This window comes from Sciurus vulgaris, assembly GCF_902686455.1.
Source record: "Sciurus vulgaris genome assembly, chromosome: 1".
NCBI classification, from domain to species: Eukaryota; Metazoa; Chordata; class Mammalia; order Rodentia; family Sciuridae; genus Sciurus; species Sciurus vulgaris.
In genome coordinates this window covers 114,740,847-114,760,840 of record NC_136461.1, presented here as the reverse complement: position 1 = coordinate 114,760,840, position 19,994 = coordinate 114,740,847, and the positions used below count along the sequence as shown (strand labels likewise).

The 19,994-nt window shown below is 45.8% G+C and overlaps 2 protein-coding genes across 3 annotated transcripts; both read left to right on the top strand.

The window, feature by feature from the left end:
* The first annotated feature begins 818 nt into the window (after positions 1-818).
* Positions 819-4,518, top strand: LOC306659745 (protein S100-A15A). Of its 2 annotated transcripts, none has more exons than XM_079137476.1 (3): positions 819-911; positions 2,045-2,229; positions 4,163-4,518. In XM_079137476.1, the coding sequence occupies exons 2-3, from the start codon at positions 2,080-2,082 to the stop codon at positions 4,337-4,339; spliced, it is 327 nt and encodes a 108-aa protein (XP_078993602.1). In that variant the 5' UTR covers positions 819-911; positions 2,045-2,079; the 3' UTR covers positions 4,340-4,518. The 2 variants fall into 2 exon arrangements, with proteins under 2 accessions (XP_078993602.1, XP_078993601.1); XM_079137475.1 differs by having other exon boundaries at positions 832-862; positions 2,022-2,229.
* Positions 4,519-13,637: 9,119 nt separating this feature from the next.
* S100A8 (S100 calcium binding protein A8) lies at positions 13,638-14,820 on the top strand. Its single transcript, XM_079129611.1, has 3 exons — positions 13,638-13,775; positions 14,303-14,464; positions 14,619-14,820. Exons 2-3 carry the CDS (start codon positions 14,324-14,326, stop codon positions 14,745-14,747), a joined length of 270 nt encoding a protein of 89 aa, XP_078985737.1. The 5' UTR covers positions 13,638-13,775; positions 14,303-14,323; the 3' UTR covers positions 14,748-14,820.
* Positions 14,821-19,994: the final 5,174 nt, after the last annotated feature.

Genomic DNA, 19,994 nt, shown 5'->3' with positions numbered 1-19,994 from the left:
CCAGGCCCCTTCACCTTTTCTCTCCATCTGCCTCTCCACCCTTGTGTCTTCTTACTGCTTGTGTTGTGCCTTGCTCTATCCCCTGAGCAGGCCATTCTCTAGGCCTTTGCCCATGCAGTTTCCTCTGCCCGAAGCCCTTTGTCCTTCATTCCTCATTGCAACTCACAACTTCTTTTCAAGTCACAACTCAAATATCACCTCCCTAAGGAAGTCTTTCTACTCTGCAGGCAGAAGGTGCTCCTTGTCAGGTGCCTGGAATGCTCCATTCATGTTACTGAGAGCATCATGACAGTGTGTGATCGTCCCTTCACTCATCGCCATCCTTTGGGCTGACCCCATGTCTTATTTATAATGCCCAGCAGAGGCCTGGCACACTGTAGGTACTCAAGAAATATTTGTGAATGAATGAATGAATGTGCTCATGACTGTGGAGTTTGGAGGTCACTAATTGGAGGAGGACATCTGACAATGGTGTGTTTAAGTGTGTGCCTGACCCCACCTAAACCCTGGTGCTGGGAGGATGAGTTCTGAGGCAGGAGATAGATAATGAGACCTTTTGTGATTCTTAGATGCTACGGATCCTGCTTCGGGGGCAGGTGGGTCCCTGAAACTGGATGAGTTCATCTTAGCAATAAGTGTTGTGATGTCATCTCAGGAATGCTGTTGAGGCTCCATCCAGTTGCTGAGGAACCTGGGGAGAAGCACACACTGGCATAACTGGAGGCACCAGCTATGCGCAGGATGTGGGGCCTGGTCAGGGGTCCTCTGCTCACACAACTGCCTCCTGCCTGAGCTTGGGACTCTCCAGGATCAACAAAGGCTGTACTGGGAATCTGGAGCAGCCCGGCTCCAACAGCAACAGGTCAGCATCTCTTCTAAGAGAACCACAGGAGAAGGGTGGGCTGTGCTGGGTGAGTAGGTTCTGGAGAGCAGAGATGACAGCCTACCTGTTTTGGAGAAAATGCAGTGTGGATGGGTGTCCCAACAGCGTAACTGTGAGGCCCTAAGCAAAGCAGCATTTGGGCTTGTTCCCAAGGACATGGGTTTGGGTCTGACTCCAGGTGGATCAGTTGTGTGATCTTGAGAAATTTCTTAACCCTTTTGGGTTTCATCTCCTTTCCTCCCCAGGAAAATGGGGGTAATGGGTCCCACCTTCTAGGGTCATTGTGAGGATTAAATGGGATAATGTGTAGAATGGGCTTTGTTGCCTGGCAGGTTCCTTAAGTGTAGAAGCAGCACCTGAGACAAGGTACAGGAATGTGGTCTTGATTCTCAACTGCACAGGATTCAGGGAGGACAGCTGGATTCCCCAAACTGGGGTCTCATCTCCATCTCCATAGGAAGTGGGGTGCAGCAGGTCGTAGGTGTCAAAGTGCCAGGTGGGGTCTGCATAGAAGTGGTGGGACGGCCATTGGATTGGAGGGTGGAAGGCACGTTCTGTTGGCACGTCAGCTCCTAGAGAGGTCCATGCAGCAAGGGGATGGTAGGGCAAAGATGTCAGTGCATGTGTTGTCTGTATATTTAAGCGGGAAAGAAAACAGCAGAAATGCAAGAACAGGGCTGGGTTTCCCGAGTACTACAATTTTTTTTTACTATTGTGCTTGTGGCACAAAACTGTTAATGTAAGGGGATACTACCTTTTCAAGGATTTAAAAATTTCCATTGTAAGCAACATAAACACTGTCTTGTTTCAAAAAGTCTTTAGTATCTGCTCATTCTTTGACTGCAGGTGACTCTTAAACCCAGGTGGTTTGGCGGGGAGGAGGACACAGCTCCTGCACCCAGGATGCCTGTCCTATTTAGTCCAAGTGAGGGGACACTGTTATGTCCTGAAATTTTGCTGGAAATCTTCTTGTAGGGCAGTGAGTTTGAGTCAAGTTTGCAAGGGGCCAGGTGGATTGCAGGAAAGATGCCTGAGACCAGGTGCTGAGTGTGGGCAGGAGCAGGAGGGCAGAAGGCTCTGGGAGGAAGCATCCATTCTGCTGTAGATTGACCCAGACCAGATCTTCCACTCTCCCCAGCTGCTCTACCCCTGCATCCCCAGATCTGAACCCTGTCCCAGTTTGGGACCTAGAAGTCATGCCAGACACACCAGTGGAGGAATCCCTCTTCCAAATCATCCACTGCTACCACCAGTATGCAGCCCGTGAAGGGGACGTGGAGACCCTGTCCCTGGAGGAGCTGAAGGCCCTGCTCATGGACAATGTACCCCGCTTCATGGAGACCTTGGTGTGTAGGGTCTGGGATCAGGGTGGGGGATGAAGAGGGGATGGCTGTAGGGTTGGTTATGGGGTTTGAGGGGAGTGTTGGAAGTGAGTGGTGAGGGTTGGGAAGGGAGCTGATGTCCCTGAGACTCTCCAAAGGGAAGTGAGGGAGTACAGGAGGGCAGGATCTGCCCAGACTTACTTCTTGTCCTTCCCTCTCTGCCTGGCTCACTCCAGTCCAAGAAACTCAGACCTAGCCCTCAAACTGTCCATCCCTCTGTCCATCTTGCCTGCTGAGTACAGGCCCTAAATTCTTCCCTTTGTTCACAGGCCCATTCTGTCAGTGACTGCCCCAAGCCCTGGACTACCTCACCAAGCCCTTTGAGCCCCAGCTCCTTTTCCTTTCATTCTGCCCCCCGGGCTGGTAGGGGAGCATAGTTTACCTGAGGACAGGTAGGGGTAGGAAAAGGTAACTTTCCCTTCCACCTCCTCTCCCCTGAGTTTCTCAGATATGGTTGAGCCCAACCCACCCCTTAGGGCCTGCCCACCTTTTGTTACCAGGCCCAAGAGATCCTTGGGGACATTAAGGCCCACTGGAGTGTTTGTGGGTGCTACCCTCTGCCCTCTCTCCCAATTCTGAACAGTCATCTCATCTGAGATATCAGATTCAACCACTGACTCAAGGTCATCTCTGCTACTAACTGGGAAAGAGCAGAGGAGACAGTCTTGCTCTCTGTTGACTGGAGCGTACCTCTGAGAGCTTTGAGTAGGGGAGCTGGGGTGATTAGTCATTTCTTTCCAGGGAAAACTGTGGGGCTGTGCCTAGACCACTCCCCCAGGCCCTCCATACATGGGGCTCACAGTCGCACTTAGGTATAAGTACAGGGCCCTTGAGGACAAACACCTGGGCCCAGGTAGCAGTTGATGAAAGTGGCACAGGTGAAGGAGGCTGGGAAGCCTGCAGCTCTTCTCTGGTGAATCGGCTGAGTGGAGGCAATAGGGTTATAGGAATAGCAGGTGGTAGGCGGTGAGGGGAGAGAGACCAGGAATCTGCCGGCAGGGATGAAGGGTTGCCCTCCAGGCCCACAGCTGCCCCATGCAACTGCCTCCTTCCCCTAAATGCTTCCCAAATACTCCACACTGTGTTGGAGCAACCATTCCTGCCAGACAAATCTTACTGAAACCTGCTTCACCTGCCACTGCCTGCTGTCTACCGTGCCCACCTTGCCTGACCCATCTCCTTGCTGTGCTTGGACCGCTGACTTACTCATGCTGTCCCTTCTTCCTCAAACGCTGCTTTCCTCTCCTCTATCAATCCCAAAACCTCAGTCTCAGAGCCATATCAGGAATGTGGGACACATCCTAGACAGCTCCAAGGCTCAGGGCTTTGTCCTTTCCCTCTGTTCTCTATGTAGGTGACATGACAAAGTGTCATTAACAATTCCTAGGCAGATACTGAAATGTGCAAACACCTGACCTCATTTGGTGCTGGCTCTACAGTTCTGCTGGGGATGCAGATATGAGTGACAGGTAGACCTTGCTCTGGGGGAGCTCCCAGTGTGGAAGAAGAAGACACAACCTTGCCTTCAGGAAGCCTGCTGGGTGTCCCTCCAGGGAAGCTTGCAGTACAGCTGGGACACCAGGTTTCCACAGCCACTGACAGTGGACACAGAGTGTGCCTGAAGGCACCATGCTGCTCAGCACCACCAGGGCCTGTACTCAGTCTGCGAACAGTGCTGTTTACTTCCTCCTTTTGTGTCCATGCTGCTCCAGTGACACGAGGCACCCATCTTCAACCCGATTTTGCAGCATGTGGGTGTCCTAGTCACTATTTAAGTGAAGTGTTTCCTGCAAGGCCCTTGTGGACAGGGCACACTGCTGTTACCCTGCAGGTGGTGGAAGGCCTGGTGGGTGGGCTGCATGCTTGGTGGGTGGTTGACCCTCTGCCCACTCTTCAGGGTCGGAAGGAGCCGTACTACATCACAGAGTTGTTCCGGGCAGCAGACAAGAACAAGGACAACCAGGTCTGCTTTGAAGAATTCCTCTACATCTTGGGCAAGCTGGTGAAAGATTACCACCTGCAGTACCACCAACAGCTGTGTGCCCATTACTGCACCCAGCATAGTCTGTACTAGAAGGAGGACAAGCAGTCTCCTGCCCACTGGAGCCTGCTTCCAGGAGGAAGTGTGACCTGACTCCAGGCTGCTGATGGAGAGCTCTGCTGTGTGCGTGAGCACGTACATGTACAATCTCACACACATTTCTGGGCAACTTATGGTTCTGGGCATCCCCAAAAGGTCCAAAAGAGAAGATTTGGTTGCTGGGGAGCACTCATTTTGGATGGGAGATACAACTTCTGCCTTCAAAGTGCCCCTGTCTGATGAGGGAGTCACAGTCCCTGAACCCATATATTCTAGTTTAGGTGGGGAGACAGCCCCTGCCCTCAGCTATCAGCTGGTGAGAAGGAGGCTCTTCTTTTTGGCAGGTGACCCTCTAATAAAGAAGCCATGCCTCACCAATTGTGTTACTGACTCTCTCTGTGCACATATGGGACAGAAGGGGAGCCATGTGGGCAGGACAACACTGAACATGGACCCCATTTTTGAAGGTGTCCCTACTCAGAATGAGAGCTTCAATGACCCTGTATATCAAGGGACTGGCCTGGGCTTGGGAAGGGACCAGGGTGGGGAGAGGAGCGCATTTTAAAAGAGGGAACAGCAGTGGAGACATGTGTGGTATGTCCAGGACAACAGAAAGTTTGCCTGGAAATGAATATCCAAGGAGAATAAACTCAACTCTGTTTGAATAGGTGAGCAGGACAAGACTCTCTTCCTCCTTTCCTTATTTCTTTCTTTCCTTCTTCCTTTCTCCCTTTCTTTCTTCCTTCCTTCCTTCCCTCCCTCCCTCTCTCCCTTCTTTCTTCCTTCCTTCCTTTCTCTTTCTTTTTTTAAAAAAACTATTTATTTTATTTTTTTACAGACTGCATTTTGATTTATTGTACACAAATGGGGTACATTGTTTTGTTTCCATGGCTGTACGTGATGTAGAGTCATACCATTCGTGTAATCATACATGTACATAGGGTTATGATGTCTGTCTCATTCCACCATTTTTCATACCTCCCTCCCTCTCATTTCCTTCTACATAATCTAAAGTTCCTCCATTCTTCTCTCACTCCCATCCACCCCCATTATATATCATCATCCACTTTTCAGGGAAAACATTTGACCTTTGGTTTTTTGGGATTTCACTTAGCATGATATTCTCCAATTCCATCCATTTATCTGCAAATGCCATAATATTATTCTTCTTTATGACTGAATAATATTCCATTGTGTATATATGTCACAGTTTCTTTATCCATTCATCTGTTGAAGGGCATCTAGATTGCTTCCACAATCTAGCTATTGTGAATTGAGCTGCTATAAACATTGATGTGGCTGCGTGACTGTAGTACTCTGATTTTAAGTCCTTTGGGTAGTCTTTCTTTCTTTCTTTCTTTCTTTTTTTTTCTTTCTTTCTTTCTTTCTTTCTTTCTTTCTTTCTTTCTTTCTTTCTTTCTTTCTTTCTTTCTTTCTTTCTCTTTCTTTCTTTCTCCCTTCCCCCTTTCTTTCTTTCATGTGGTACTGGGGAATTGAACCCAGGGCCTGGTTGTGTATGCTAGCCAAGCACTCTAACACTGAGATACGACCCCCAGACCCAGGACAAAATTCTGGGTGTCATGGAAAGTTGAGCATTGGGGTTTGGACTCACTCTTTTAGGTAATGGAACCCTGAGTGGCTCATTAAGGTGGGGGAGCCCGTGACCATCCCTGTACTTTCAGAAGCTACCTGGGGGCCACAGGGATAGATCAGACAGGGGAGAGGCTAGGGACCCATTAGGAGACTCTTTTTTTTTTTTTTAATATTTTCTTTGGTTGTTGTTTGACCTTTATTCATTTATTTTTATGTGGTGCTAAGGATGGAACCCAGTGCCTTACACATGCTAGGGAAACGCTCTACCACTGAGCCACAACCCCAGCCCCTCCATTAGGAGACTCTTGCATAGCCTGGGCACAGGGCAATGAGGACAAGGTCAAAGTCTGTATGCAGGGATACAAAGGAGGGAGTAGACACAAGAGAAGTGGGAACATCAAAGCCCCAGACCTTGGTGACAAACTGAGGGAGCCGAGGGATCCAGAACGAGGCCAATGTTTCAAGCATTGATGACAGGGGAAGATGATGATAGTAATTGGCACTGGCATTTTGGGTGTTGGGGTGGGGAGCCAGTGTGCCAGGGAGGATTGTGCATTAGGCTTTGTACATGCTGAGTCAGAGGTGGAGACAGGGCCAAAGTTGATGGTCAAGCCTGGCAGAATGGTAGACACCTGTCATAGGAAGAGCAATGAGCAGAACCTGGAGACTGTCAAGCAGTGAAGACTTCCTGGAGGAGGAGAGGTTAGGTCTGGTTTTTACTAATAAAACATAATGATGGATGTGGGTGTTACTCCTGTCTCTGAGTTGTTCATGACTCAAGGCTCCAAGCCCTCTTGTGGTCCCTGAACCCTCCCAACAGAGACCTGTCCCTGCCCCATCTGTGTTGTTTTCGTCTCCCTCTCCTCTGGAGCCTAGGAATTGGCAGAATTCCGCAGGGAGGGTTTCATCTGCCTTCAGGCCCTGCTGGAGCTCATCTTGGTGGACTTTCTTTTCTGAGGATGAATCTGGGAGCTGGTGTCCTGAGCTTATTGTGATCAAAAGGATGGATTTTAAAAGAATGACAGGACATCATTGCATTGTTCACCTCTGGGAAGGATTTTGCATCCCATTTCTCTTGGTCTTTTCCCATCCAGGGGCATTTTTTTTTTTTTTTCAGTGCCCAGGGGCACTCTACCACTGAGCTACATCCCTAGTCCTGTTTATTGTGAGACCCAGTCTTGCTAAGTTGCACAGGCTGGCTTTGAATTTGTGCTCCTCTTGCTCAAGGGGCATGTTCTGTTACACTGTAGTTCTATTTCACTCTCCCAGTCCTGATCGTGCCCTTAAACCAGCATCAGCACAGGTTTGGCTCAGCAAGTGTCAACAGGAAGGGGTCTGCTGGACTGGAGACCCAAGACTCTCTCTTCTGCAGGACCCCTTGGTCAAGTCTTAGTCCTGTCATGGAGACTGAATTATTCAGACCACTCTTCCTCAAGATCCAGGGGAGAGGCCTTGCTGCCTGTCTCACCTGAGATGTGTTGGGCTCCACTGGCCTCTGAGGACTTAACAAGGGCACTCAGGGTGAGTCCCTTTTGCCTCCCTCCATCCCCTTCCTGGGGATTTCTCCACCACTTCTGCAGGTTCTGTCTTCACTTCCTCAGCCTGGGGGAATGGGCTGAGTCAGGTCTGTTAGGACACATACTGGGGATTGGTCTCTTTCCTGTAAACACGCCAGGTTCCGCTTCCCCTAAGTTGCCCCATGTCCCTCAGGCTGATTACAGGTTCTACCTTTTCCCCAACATGTTTACCCAATTCTTGGCACCCATATTCTGCGGGCTCAGCTCGTATTCTACACTCTGAAGCCTCCGAGTCTAACATTTCAGAGGGCTATATGTATGTTTTGGTGGGTGACAGTTCATAGTCTCACTGGCCAGTCCGCACAGGATGCTAGAAGGAAACCAGCACTCATGACTGCCTTTAGTTTCCTGGAGGAGGACCTCAAACAACACCTTATGCCTCAGTTTCTCCATCTGTCAAACAGGGATAATTATACCAGTAACACCCACTTTTTTAAGGTTGCTGGGAGTACCAAATGAGTCAGTCAGTGGATGTAAACACATTTTGAAAATATGTGACACTTTGGGATAAGGTGATGTATGGCAGGTCATATAGGATAGTCCCTGAAGAATAATATATGCAATTTATGGGCTGATCACTGGTTGAAAACTTGTCATGACATATGGCAGAAAGGGCACTATTTTCTTACCTAGAGATTGATTTACCTCTTGTCAAGGAAGTTAGAATGCATTTGGTTGATGGATTTATATACCCTGCCTTCTTCCCCAAAAGGCTAAGTATAATAAAGGGAATTTTTGCATTGGGTGAAGAAACCACCAAAATTCAATTGTGCAATCATTTATTTTCTCACTAAATATTAATATTCCACATCTAGAGGTGTGGAAATTAATGTGGTTTCTCTTCTAGAGGGGTTCCTAGAATCAAAGAAAAGATAGACAACAAACAGGTGAATCCTAATAAGGCAGGGTCAATGTTGTGATGGAGAAGGGCACAGAGGAGAGAACCCGGGTATGTGGGATGTAGGGGATCAGGTGGACTCAGAGCTGGGCTGGGAAAGATGAGAAAGATGTCACAAGGATGAAGAAGCATTCCAGGCAGCGACAGGAAGTGGATGCTGTCACAACATATCCTGAATCTCATCGTTGTGTCTGTCCGTGGGCCTCAGTTTCCTCATCTGTACAATAGAAAATGCAATAGTACATAACTCAGGATTATTGTGAGAGTTAGATGAATTGATGTAAGACAGTTCCTGACATGTGATACAGACCAAGCAAATGTTAGGTGTGATTTTGCAATTATTTATTTTTATTATCAATTATGGTTACTCCTATTGTGTGAGCTAGGAACTGTACTGGATCCTGTTGAGGCAAGGATGCATAGTCTGGCTCTGGAGTGTTCACTATACAGTTAGAGAATCAGTCACAGGCCTGGGGCAGGAATCATGGCCCATGCTCCCACGCTGTCCTTCAGCACTGAACACTTCAGATCTCAGCACTAAACATTTGTGTGTGTGTGTGTGTGTGTGTGTGTGTGTGTGTGTAAATCTTTTATTAAAATATAATGCACAATAGTAAGTCCCAAATTTTCAACTCAGCAAATATTTCAGTGAAATTGACACAGGTGTATTAAAATGGGTTGGATATTATGATCTAGAACTTATATATTCTTTATTATCATTAAGAACAAAAATTTGGGTGGGTATGGTGACTCATGCCTGTAATCCCAGTGACACAGGAGGCTAAGGCAGGAGGATCACAAGTTTGAGGCCAGCCTGGGCAACTTAGTGAGACTGTTACTCAAAATAAAAAGGGCTGGGGATGTGGCTCCATGATAGAGCACCCAGAACCAAATAAAGGAAGGATGGGGAGGAGGAGGAGAAGGAGGAAGAAAGGAAATGAAAACACAGATTGGCCCATAAATCTATAAAAGGGACATTGGGACAACATAGTTTTATAAATAGAAAATTGGGCAAATATGACATTTGGAATGATGGGACAAAATGAGCCAAGAAAAGTGAATAAGTCATAAGCTTTTTGCACCTATTATTAATCCTCACAAGGTAAGATTTTTTTTGTAGGTGGAAGCATTTAAAAATTCCAAAAATAATTATGGTACAACATACATAACACTAATTTATTGTCCCCACCATTTTTAAGTGCACCTTTCAGCAGTATTAAGTACACTCACGTTGTTGAACAACCAATCTCCAGAACTCTTTTCATCTTGCAAAACTGACACACTGGACTCATTGAAGAGCAACCCTCTCTTTGCCTCCTCCCAGTCTCTGGAATTGGGCATTCTACTTTCTGTCTCTATGAATCTGACTCCTCTAGTTACCTCAGATAAGTGGAGTCATAGGGCATCTGTCTTTTTGTGATAGGCTTATTTCACTTAGCATGATGTCCTTAAGTTTCATCCATATAGTATCATACGTCAAGATTTCCTTCCTTTTGAAGGTACACTCATACATTGCTGGTGGGGTTGCAAATTAGTGTAGCCACTCTGGAAAACTGTATGGAGATTCCTCAGAAAGCTTGGAATGGAACCACCATTTGACCCAGCTATCCCACTCCTTGGCCTATACCCAAAGGACTTAAAATCAGCATACTATAGAGATACAGCCACATCAATGTTCATAGCTGCTCAATTCACCATAGCCAGATTGTGGAACCAACCTAGATGTCCTTCAATTGATGAATGGATAAAGAAACTGTGGCATATATATACAATGGAATATTACTCTGCCATAAAGAATGATAAAATTATGGCATTTGCAGGCAAATGGATGAAATTGGAGAATATCATGCTAAGTGAGATAAGCCAATCTCAAAAAACGAAAGGACAAATGATCTCGCTGATAAGCGGATGATGATATATAATGGGGGGTGGGAGGGGTTGCATTAGGGTTAGGGTTAGGTTTAGGGTTAGGGTTAAGGAGGGGGGCAAGAATGCAGGAAGGAAGGACTGTATAGAGGGAAAAGAGGGGTGGGAGGGGTGGGGGGAAGGAAAAAAAATAACAGAATGAATCAAACAACATTACCCTATGTAAATTTATGATTACACAAATGGTATGCCTTGACTCCATGTACAAACAACATGTATCCCATTTGTTTACAGTTAAAAAAAAAAAGATTTCCTTCCTTTTGAAATAATAATCCATTGTACAGGCATATGTGTTTATCCGCTCATCTGTTGATGTCCTCTTGCATTCCTTCCCCCTTGGCTGTTGTGAATACCATTGCTATGAACATGGGTGTACAAATCTCTTTTCAAGATTTTACTTTTTTTTTTTTTTTTTTTTGCGGTGCTGGAGATTGAACCCAGGGCCTTGTGCTTGTGAGGCAAGCACTCTACCAATTGAGCTATATCCCCGGCCCAAAATTTTACATTTTTTTTTTTTTTTTTTTTTGGCTATATGCCTGGTAGTGGAATTACTGGATCATGTGATAATTATATGTTTGTTTTTTTGAGAAGCCATCATACCGTTTTTCATAGCAGCCAAACCATTTTACATTTTCATCAACAGCACACAAGCTTTCCAATTTCTCGACATCTTTGCCAACAGTTGTTACTTTGTTTTTCTTCCTTTTTTATTTATTTATTTATTTTAATTTTTACAGACTACATTTTGATTCATTGTACACAAATGGGGTACATCATTTCATTTCTATGGTTGTGCATGACGTAGATTCATACCATTCTTGTAATCATACATGTACATAGGGTAATGATGTCTGTCTCATCCCACCATCTTTCATACCCGCCCCATTTCTCTCTATGTAATCTAAAGTTCCTCCATTCTTCTTTTGCCCCCACCACCCCCGCATTATATATCATCATCCACTTATCAGGGAAAACATTTGACTTTTGTTCTTTTGGAATTGGCTTATGAGAATTGAACCCACAGCATTTTACCCCTGAAATATACTTCCAAGATCTTTTTATTTTTATTTTTGAGACAGGGTGTCTCATTAAGTTGCCCGGGGTGGCCTTGAACTTGTGATCCTCCTGCCTCAGCCTCCTGAGTAGCTTTCAGTCATGTGCTACTGCTCCTGGCTCATTTTTTTTGTTTTTTGACAGTAGCTGTCTTAACAGGTATGAGGTGGTATCTCATTCTGGTTTTGATTTGCATTTTCCTAATCATAAGTGATTTTGAACATATTTTTCATGTGCTTCTTGGCCATTTGTATACATTTTTTTGAGAAATATCTTAAAAGTCCTTAACCCACTTTTTTATGGGTCTTTTTTTCTGTTTTTGCTGAGTTGTCAAGAGTTTTATTATATTCTGGATATTAATCCTTTATTAGGTACACAATTTACAAATATATTCTCTCATTCTATGGGCTGAAGGTTTATTCTATTTTATATTTCTACTTATGAATTGATTTAACTGAGGCACAGAGCAGGTAAGTAAGTGGCCCAAAGTCACACTGTTATAAAATAAGTGGCATAATGAAGCCCAGAGGGCTGTGGAAATCCAAGGGAGAGAGGACAATGCCATCTTTTTCCCCAAGGTGGTGCTGATGGCCTATGTACTGGTGAAGCACTGGTCAATATTTAATGACTAAAGGAAACAAGGAGAGAGGAATTTCAGCCAGTCATGTTCTCATCAGAACAAGTTCTAGAACTGGATCCTCTGGGGTTCGGTCCAGACTCTGACACACCTGCCCTGGGAAACTCAGGGTAAATCCCTTCACCTTTCTGGGCCTCAGCTTCCTCTTCTGTCCACTGGGCAGTGTCCATTCCTATCTTCCTAATACACATACTTTGAGGGTTTGGGTTTTTTTTTTAATCTTTTTTAAAAAATTTATGGATTCTGGGGCTGGGGTTCTAGTTCAGTGGCAGAGCACTTGCCTAGCATGTGTGAGGCACTGGGTTTGATCCTCAGTACCACATATAAATAAATAAATAAATGAAATAAAGGAAGTGTGTCCATCTACAAATGAAAATATATTTTTAAAAAATTCTTTTTAGTAATGCATGACAATAGAATCCATTTCCATATAATTAGTCAAGCATGAATATATCTTATTCTAATTCTGACACCCGTGCCTCTCCTTCCCCCTCTCTCCCCAGCCCCTGCTCCCTTCCCTCTCTTCATCTTTCTGCCATTTGCCCACAGTTTTTTGTTTTGTTTTGTTTTGTTTTTTGTTTTGTTTTTTAATTAGTGTTGTGTGGAGGTACGCGGTGGCGAGGTTCATTCATAGAGGTGTATTCATAGATGTGCACAGGAAAGTTGTGTCAGATTCCTTCCACTGTCTCCTTTTCTCTGAGGTTCTTGTGAGACAGAATGGATGTGAAGTGTGTTGTGATATGAGACATATGCCACAAATCCTCAGCAGTGGAAGCCAGGGAATCTGAGTGGCATGTTGTTAGTGGTGGTGGGGAGGGTTTGCCCTCCTGACATCCTGGGACCTTGGCTCCCTCCACTCCTCCTCTTCAGCATGAAGCACATCTGGCTCCTCCAAAGAGCTCTCCCTCTCTCCAGCCCAGAGTTGCCTGCCTTTCTCTGGCCCAGACTTCTGGGGTCTAAGTCATAAACATCACCCCAGAGAGGGTCGAAGGCCCCTGCCGTGTTCATGCAGTGGCCCAGTGCCTTGCATAGTGCAGGAGGACCTCAAGCCAGCCTTCCTCTCCCAGGGCACAGGCACCTCGGCTCCCAGAGCAGGATGGTCGTGCAGGGCTGCAGGCAACAGGAGAGGAACTGATCCAGCTGAGACACCACCTGTCCCCTCAGAGTCCCACCACCCACCCAAAACACACCATAGAAATACCTGACCTTTCATGACTAAAAACCAGCAGCCAGGCCCTGTGTTCTTGCCTTTCTGGGGTCTCTGGACCCTTTTGAGAGTCTGATGAAAGCCACAGAGGAATGTTCTTCTGCACAACCCTCAGAATGCTGCTTCCAACTTCAATTCTGATTCAGAGGTGCAAAGATTGGCTGCAAGGCATGGAATTAGCAACAGCAACATTGGAGAAGGTTTAGGAGTGAGTGTGGCTGGAGTAAGGGAGGGGGTTCCAGGGACCCAGAAAAGCAGTGCTTGCCATGGCCTCTTCTTTGTTTCTCCCCCAGGCCCTGCAGCCCAGCAAAAGTCTTCTGTCTTCCACTTCCCGATCTCCCCACCCCTCAGAAATTTTCACTGTGCACAATGATTGTCACACCCACCTGGTTGGGAAACAAGAGGCTGGAGCAATTCTGCAAGAAAGCAGCCTCTCTGAATGGCCTGAGGCTGCAGGCAGCTGGCCAAGCCTCCCGCTATAAAAGGGAGCAGATACTCAGTCCTGAAGGTCCTTTGTCAACCGGTTTCAGGGACATCTGGTAAGTGGTACTGCTTGGCTCTGCCCTACTCCGTAGGTTTCCCTTTGAGGAAGGTTGGGGAAGCGAAGTAGCTTATGGTGAGAGAGGAAGCTTGGGAGATCTCAGCTAAGAGCCAGTGCTCTTGGAGAAGAGTGAGACAAAGATAAGTGGAGGCTTCCAGCTTTGTCCAGTGGGTGAGGGCACATTCATTTCCTAAGCAGGGACTTCTTTGGCAGAGTATGGTGCCATAGGGAGGGAGGGAGACAGAGAGAGAGAGAGAGAGAGAGAGAGAGAGAGAGAGAGAGAGAGAGAGAGAGAGAGAGAGAGAGAGAGAGAGAGAGAGAGAGAGAGGACTCCCTTCTATACCCACATCCCACCTTTCCCATCAGAGCCACAGGCATCTGCTGGTTTAATTATTTGGACGGTAGAGAACAGATCAAGTCATCACTTGGGGATAGAGTCCTTTGAGTGTCTCTCTGATCTTCACTATTTCATGGGGAAGTGCACCATCTCCGCCTCAGGATTCCCCATGTGGCTCCTTCCCTCAGGTGAACAGATCCTTGGGCACCATGCTGACTGATCTGGAGAACGCCATGAACTCGTTCATTAATGTCTTCCACAAGTACTCCCTGGAGAAGGGGAATTACCATGCCCTCTACAGGGATGACCTGAAGAAATTGCTGACTAAGGAGTGTCCTCATTACATGAAGGTGAGGAGGGGCTGAGTATGGTTGGGGGTCTCTGCTTGGCTCTGATAATGCCCCCAGGGGTCACTAGTGGTTCATACTGCCCTCTGTAGACAGTCACGTTTCAGCTTTCTCTGAGATCTTTATACTCTGGCTTCTTCCCCTTCCATCCTCACAGAAAAAGAGTGCAGATACCTGGTTCAAAGAGTTGGATATCAATTCAGATAATGCGGTTAACTTCGAGGAGTTCCTTGCACTGGTGATAAAGGTGGGTGTGGCAGCCCATGAAGATTCACACAGAGAGTAGCAGAGCTGTCAGGCCCTGGGCCTGGGCCCCTGGATGTGTACCTGCAGGATAATAAAGTTACCAATACCTCAGACCTCTCTTTGTCTCTTGCTTTTCTCTTGTGGAATGAGCTTCCTGGGGTGAAGGAAGAAGAAGACACTCAGCTGTTGCCACCCCGCCACCTGCCCGCTCACAAGCCTTCAGTGCTTCGCCACTCCTCTGGTTTCCTCCTCACTCACTCCCCAAGTTATTCTGAGTCTCTTCTAGCTCGTGGTCTCCAGTAATTCATCCTAGAACTTAAGGATTTAAAAAGTCCATAACACTATAGATGATGATTTTATTAGTTCCTCTCAAATGAGTGATTTGGGAAAAGGGTGGTGTTAGAAAAACTAATACTGTTCTTCAAGTTAAATTTTAGTTTCCAGCTAAATGTTTTAGATGTGGCTCTAGGGAAATTAGGGAGATAGCTACATAGGAGTGTGTATGGAGATGTGTGTGTGTGTGTGTGTGTGTGTGTGTGCGTGTGTGTGTGTGTGAGGGGTGGGGCGGGTGCTGATTCTGTGACTGCTGGTGGATAATGTTTAGATTCTTGCCTTAACGACACTAGGAGAGATCCCTGGTTCCACATCTGTAGTTTGAACCTAGGGATTTTGGAAGATTTTCCTCCCTTTTCACTTCAAATCTCCTGACTCAATTAAATGTCATAGGAATTGGCAGATAGGCTAATCTATTAATAAAATTCAACTCCAAGAATAGGTTATTCAAATGCTGCCCTGAGGGCTTTTCCTCTCTGGCGATCTGTGAATTATCTAAAATAGTTTCCCAATCATTAATCTGTGGATTTTTTCAAGGCCTATAAAATGGGAAGGCCAGAGATGAAGGGGTGCCTTTTACCAGAGCTTAACTCCTGGGCTGATTTCCAAGTTGTGGCTTGGGAAATTTGTCGTTGTCCTCATTTGGGTGCTGCCGCGGAGGTGTCAGTGAGGGGAAGAGGGTAGGGAGCTGCCACCAGAAGCACTAAACAAGGTCCTTAACTTGACCAGTCTATGCACCTCTGAATCAGAATTGAAGTTGGAAGCAGCATTCTGAGGGTTGTGCAGAAGAACATTCCTCTGTAGCTTTCATCAGACTCTCAAAAGGGTCCAGAGACCCCAGAAAGGCAAGAACACAGGGCCTGGCTGCTGGTTTTTAGTCATGAAAGGTCAGGTATTTCTATGGTGTGTTTTGGGTGGGTGGTGGGACTCTGAGGGGACAGGTGGTGTCTCAGCTGGATCAGTTCCTCTCCTGTTGCCTGCAGCCCTGCACGACCATCCTGCTCTGGGAGCCGAGGTGCCTGTGCCCTGGGAGAGGAAGGCTGGCTTGAGGTCCTCCTGCACTATGCAAGGCACTGGGCCACTGCATGAACACGGCAGGGGCCTTCGACCCTCTCTGGGGTGATGTTTATGACTTAGACCCCAGAAGTCTGGGCCAGAGAAAGGCAGGCAACTCTGGGCTGGAGAGAGGGAGAGCTCTTTGGAGGAGCCAGATGTGCTTCATGCTGAAGAGGAGGAGTGGAGGGAGCCAAGGTCCCAGGATGTCAGGAGGGCAAACCCTCCCCACCACCACTAACAACATGCCACTCAGATTCCCTGGCTTCCACTGCTGAGGATTTGTGGCATATGTCTCATATCACAACACACTTCACATCCATTCTGTCTCACAAGAACCTCAGAGAAAAGGAGACAGTGGAAGGAATCTGACACAACTTTCCTGTGCACATCTATGAATACACCTCTATGAATGAACCTCGCCACCGCGTACCTCCACACAACACTAATTAAAAAACAAAACAAAAAACAAAACAAAACAAAACAAAAAACTGTGGGCAAATGGCAGAAAGATGAAGAGAGGGAAGGGAGCAGGGGCTGGGGAGAGAGGGGGAAGGAGAGGCACGGGTGTCAGAATTAGAATAAGATATATTCATGCTTGACTAATTATATGGAAATGGATTCTATTGTCATGCATTACTAAAAAGAATTTTTTAAAAATATATTTTCATTTGTAGATGGACACACGTCCTTTATTTTATTTATTTATTTATTTATATGTGGTACTGAGGATCAAACCCAGTGCCTCACACATGCTAGGCAAGTGCTCTGCCACTGAGCCACAACCTCAGTCCCAGAATCCATAAATTTTTTAAAAAGATTAAACAAAAAAAACCCAAACCCTCAAAGTATGTGTATTAGGAAGATAGGAATGGACACTGCCCAGTGGACAGAAGAGGAAGCTGAGGCCCAGAAAGGTGAAGGGATTTACCCTGAGTTTCCCAGGGCAGGTGTGTCAGAGTCTGGATGGAACCCCAGAGGAAACAACAAGATGACTTGAGATCTTTAGGTTTTTCGTTTGTGGTAAACTCGGTCATATTAAAATGCAAATGAGCAGGAAAAGGTAGCAGGTTAAACTCTTATTTACTAATGTTTTCATCACCAGCCCATTTTATTATCAGTGATGTAATAGTGAGTATGGTTGGAACCAGCTGAGAGTTAAGATTGGGACCTAAAGCTGGGCTCCTGTTGGGGTAAGTGGGAGGCCCAGGGAATGAACTGTTTTCTTCTTGGTTTTGTTGAAGAATATCTTTTTTCATTCTCAAAGTTAGTGCTTCTACCTGAGTCAGAAGCCTGGAACACACTCTGCAATGTGGAAACAAGGATTATGCGGTTCTGAGAGGCACCACAGGGATCTTGGTATAATTTTCTCCTACACGTAGTTCAAAGGCAAGCAGCTGGCCCAAATGAGGCCCAGGCAAAAAAAGATGAGAAGGGTTCCAGGTGCACCGAACCACATCCCAGGCCTTGCTCGACATTGAGGAGTTGTAATGGGTGGAAAGATAATTCAGGAATACACAAAAGGAGAGAGTACCCTGATTCTGTCTTTTAGTTACCTACATTAATGGTGATGGTGATGAGTTGTGTGCGCGCGTGTGTGTGTGTGTGTGTGTGTGTATCAGGGTTGAAGTAGGGGGTAACATATCCCAGTGTTTTTGATTGCTCTTGAAAATGCATAGTTAGACTTGCTATTAACCCATTTTGTCACATTGTTCCAGATGTGGAACACCGAAAACTTAAATATAGTACATAACATATTATATAATCATATAAAAATATCAATAAGAATATTAGTACATTGTAATATGATAATATTACTACAGTAATATGCATAAACTCTAGATTGCTATTTCCAACTTTTTTTAATGCACCTGTGTGTCTATTTCATTGAAATATTCACAGAATTGAAAACGTGGGACTTAATGGGTTATTGGAATCTTTGTTAGAATTTACTACTATTAATAACGTTTGCCTTTAGTTGAAGTTCCTGTGAGTCTGCTTTTTCCGAGCCCATCCAGGGGGCCCATGGGGTGGCCCATGTGCTCTGTGGAGTTTCACCACAAGTGATGGGGCCCTGATTGTAAAGAACTGGATTAACACAATCTACCAATAATTGATTCTCGAGCTTATGGTTGGGCAGGGGAGGCAGCCCAAGTGGCTCTGGCAGCCTGGAGAAAGAGGAGGTAAGGAGGCTGTCCTTAGAGTCCTCATGGAGGAGTCAGTTCTGGAGATTATCACTTGCAAACAAGACTGTGCCCATTACAGGAACCGCTGGGCAGAGTCAGACAGGGCTTATGGGCCAGAGCAAGGTGATTTGGTTTCCTCTTCCCCCAGCTACCAAAGAAGAACAAGGCAGAGGGAAGTTGTGAAACAAGTAGTTTGACAGGAAACCTCATGCAACGTTTCAGCCCACAAAAGAGACTTTGGCTCACCAACTGAGGCAGATCCGGCCACTGAGATTTCCGGAGATTGAAAAGATGACATTGCCTGAAATCTTGTTTCTCCATCCAGGTTCTCCACCTAAGGCTCTTAATTTCAGCCTAGTGATTGTGACAAAAAGTCCAAAATGGCTTGGAGGGGATCTGGAAATGGGCAATTGATCACCAGTAATGGAACAAAAGAGCTTATTCCAATGCAAAAGACTTCTCTGAACATCCTCGACTTGGAAACCAAGCCCATTTTGGTTGGGGCCAGATCCCAGCCCACTTTCTGGTGTCCTGACTGGGGGATTTCATTGTGAATTCAAACAGGCTGAAGAGGGGAAGTCTTCAGCTATATATCTGTATAAACAACAAACAAAATTTCGAACCTGGAAAAAGACAAAATGACGAATGCTTATGTTTTTAATCTCATGTCAGGTTTATCTGGATGAAAGTAGGTTTTGTTACTTATCATCATGATCTGACATTTGAGAATAGTGGTCAGCAAAAGTATGTTTGAGTAGCCATTCACACAGAGAAAAGGAGGGGACAGTTTTTATTTGCTAGACAGGGTAATAGGGTTTTGCAGACTGGTTAAGATGCTAAACCCCAGACTATCATGGTTTCTGTCAACTCATTAAAAGTTAGAAGAGTCTCAGATGTAACTTAAGAATCTTACTTAGGCATTCCTTTTCTGTCTTTGTATATTCCCAAATATTATTTGAATCAGGTTTTAAAAGAAAATCTTTCTTGCCAGTTCTTTCATGGACAAATCAAATTTTGGTTTGGTTCAAAATTGTTGATAATTTTGCTCTGGCTCAAAATTGTTGATAATTTTGCTCTAAGCATGAGATGCTGTGGTAGTTGATCTCATTTCTTTCTCATAACAACCCTATGAGAGAGGTAATTACTATTTCCATTTTGCATATGAGAAAGCTTGGAGAGGTTAAGAAACTCAACAGTTTCCTAATCTGGCAAGTGAGATCCTTGGAGTTATCACAAGTAAGAGAGTCTGTCTAGTGCACATTTTTTTTCTAGTTGGCTTTCCATCTTGTGTGTGGACAGGACCAGCCCTTGCTCTCTGCCTGCCTTTCCAGCCTCTTTCTCTTTGCCCCCTGAAGCACCTTTGCTGCCCAGAGTGACAAGTAGAGAGAACAGATGCCAAGATGAACTTCTTCCTTGGGTCCTCTCCTCTGTCCCAGACACATCTCAGTGCCTGAGGCACTGTGAGTCTTTCCTGGTGTGAGTAATATTTCAGACAAGGATAATTTTCCTGCACATAGAGCAAGAGGATTGACATTTTCATCTCCCTAAGCTCTTAGGGCTTGACCCAGAAATAATTTCCTCTTCCTTCTGGGGTGGAGGAGGCTTCCTTCCAGTCTCAGGAGCTTTGGAAGTTCCCATGAACTTTGAAATGTGGTTGGATCTGCCATTTTTGGAGCACTTCCCCCACCAGACTTGAATGGTATACGTGTGGCCCA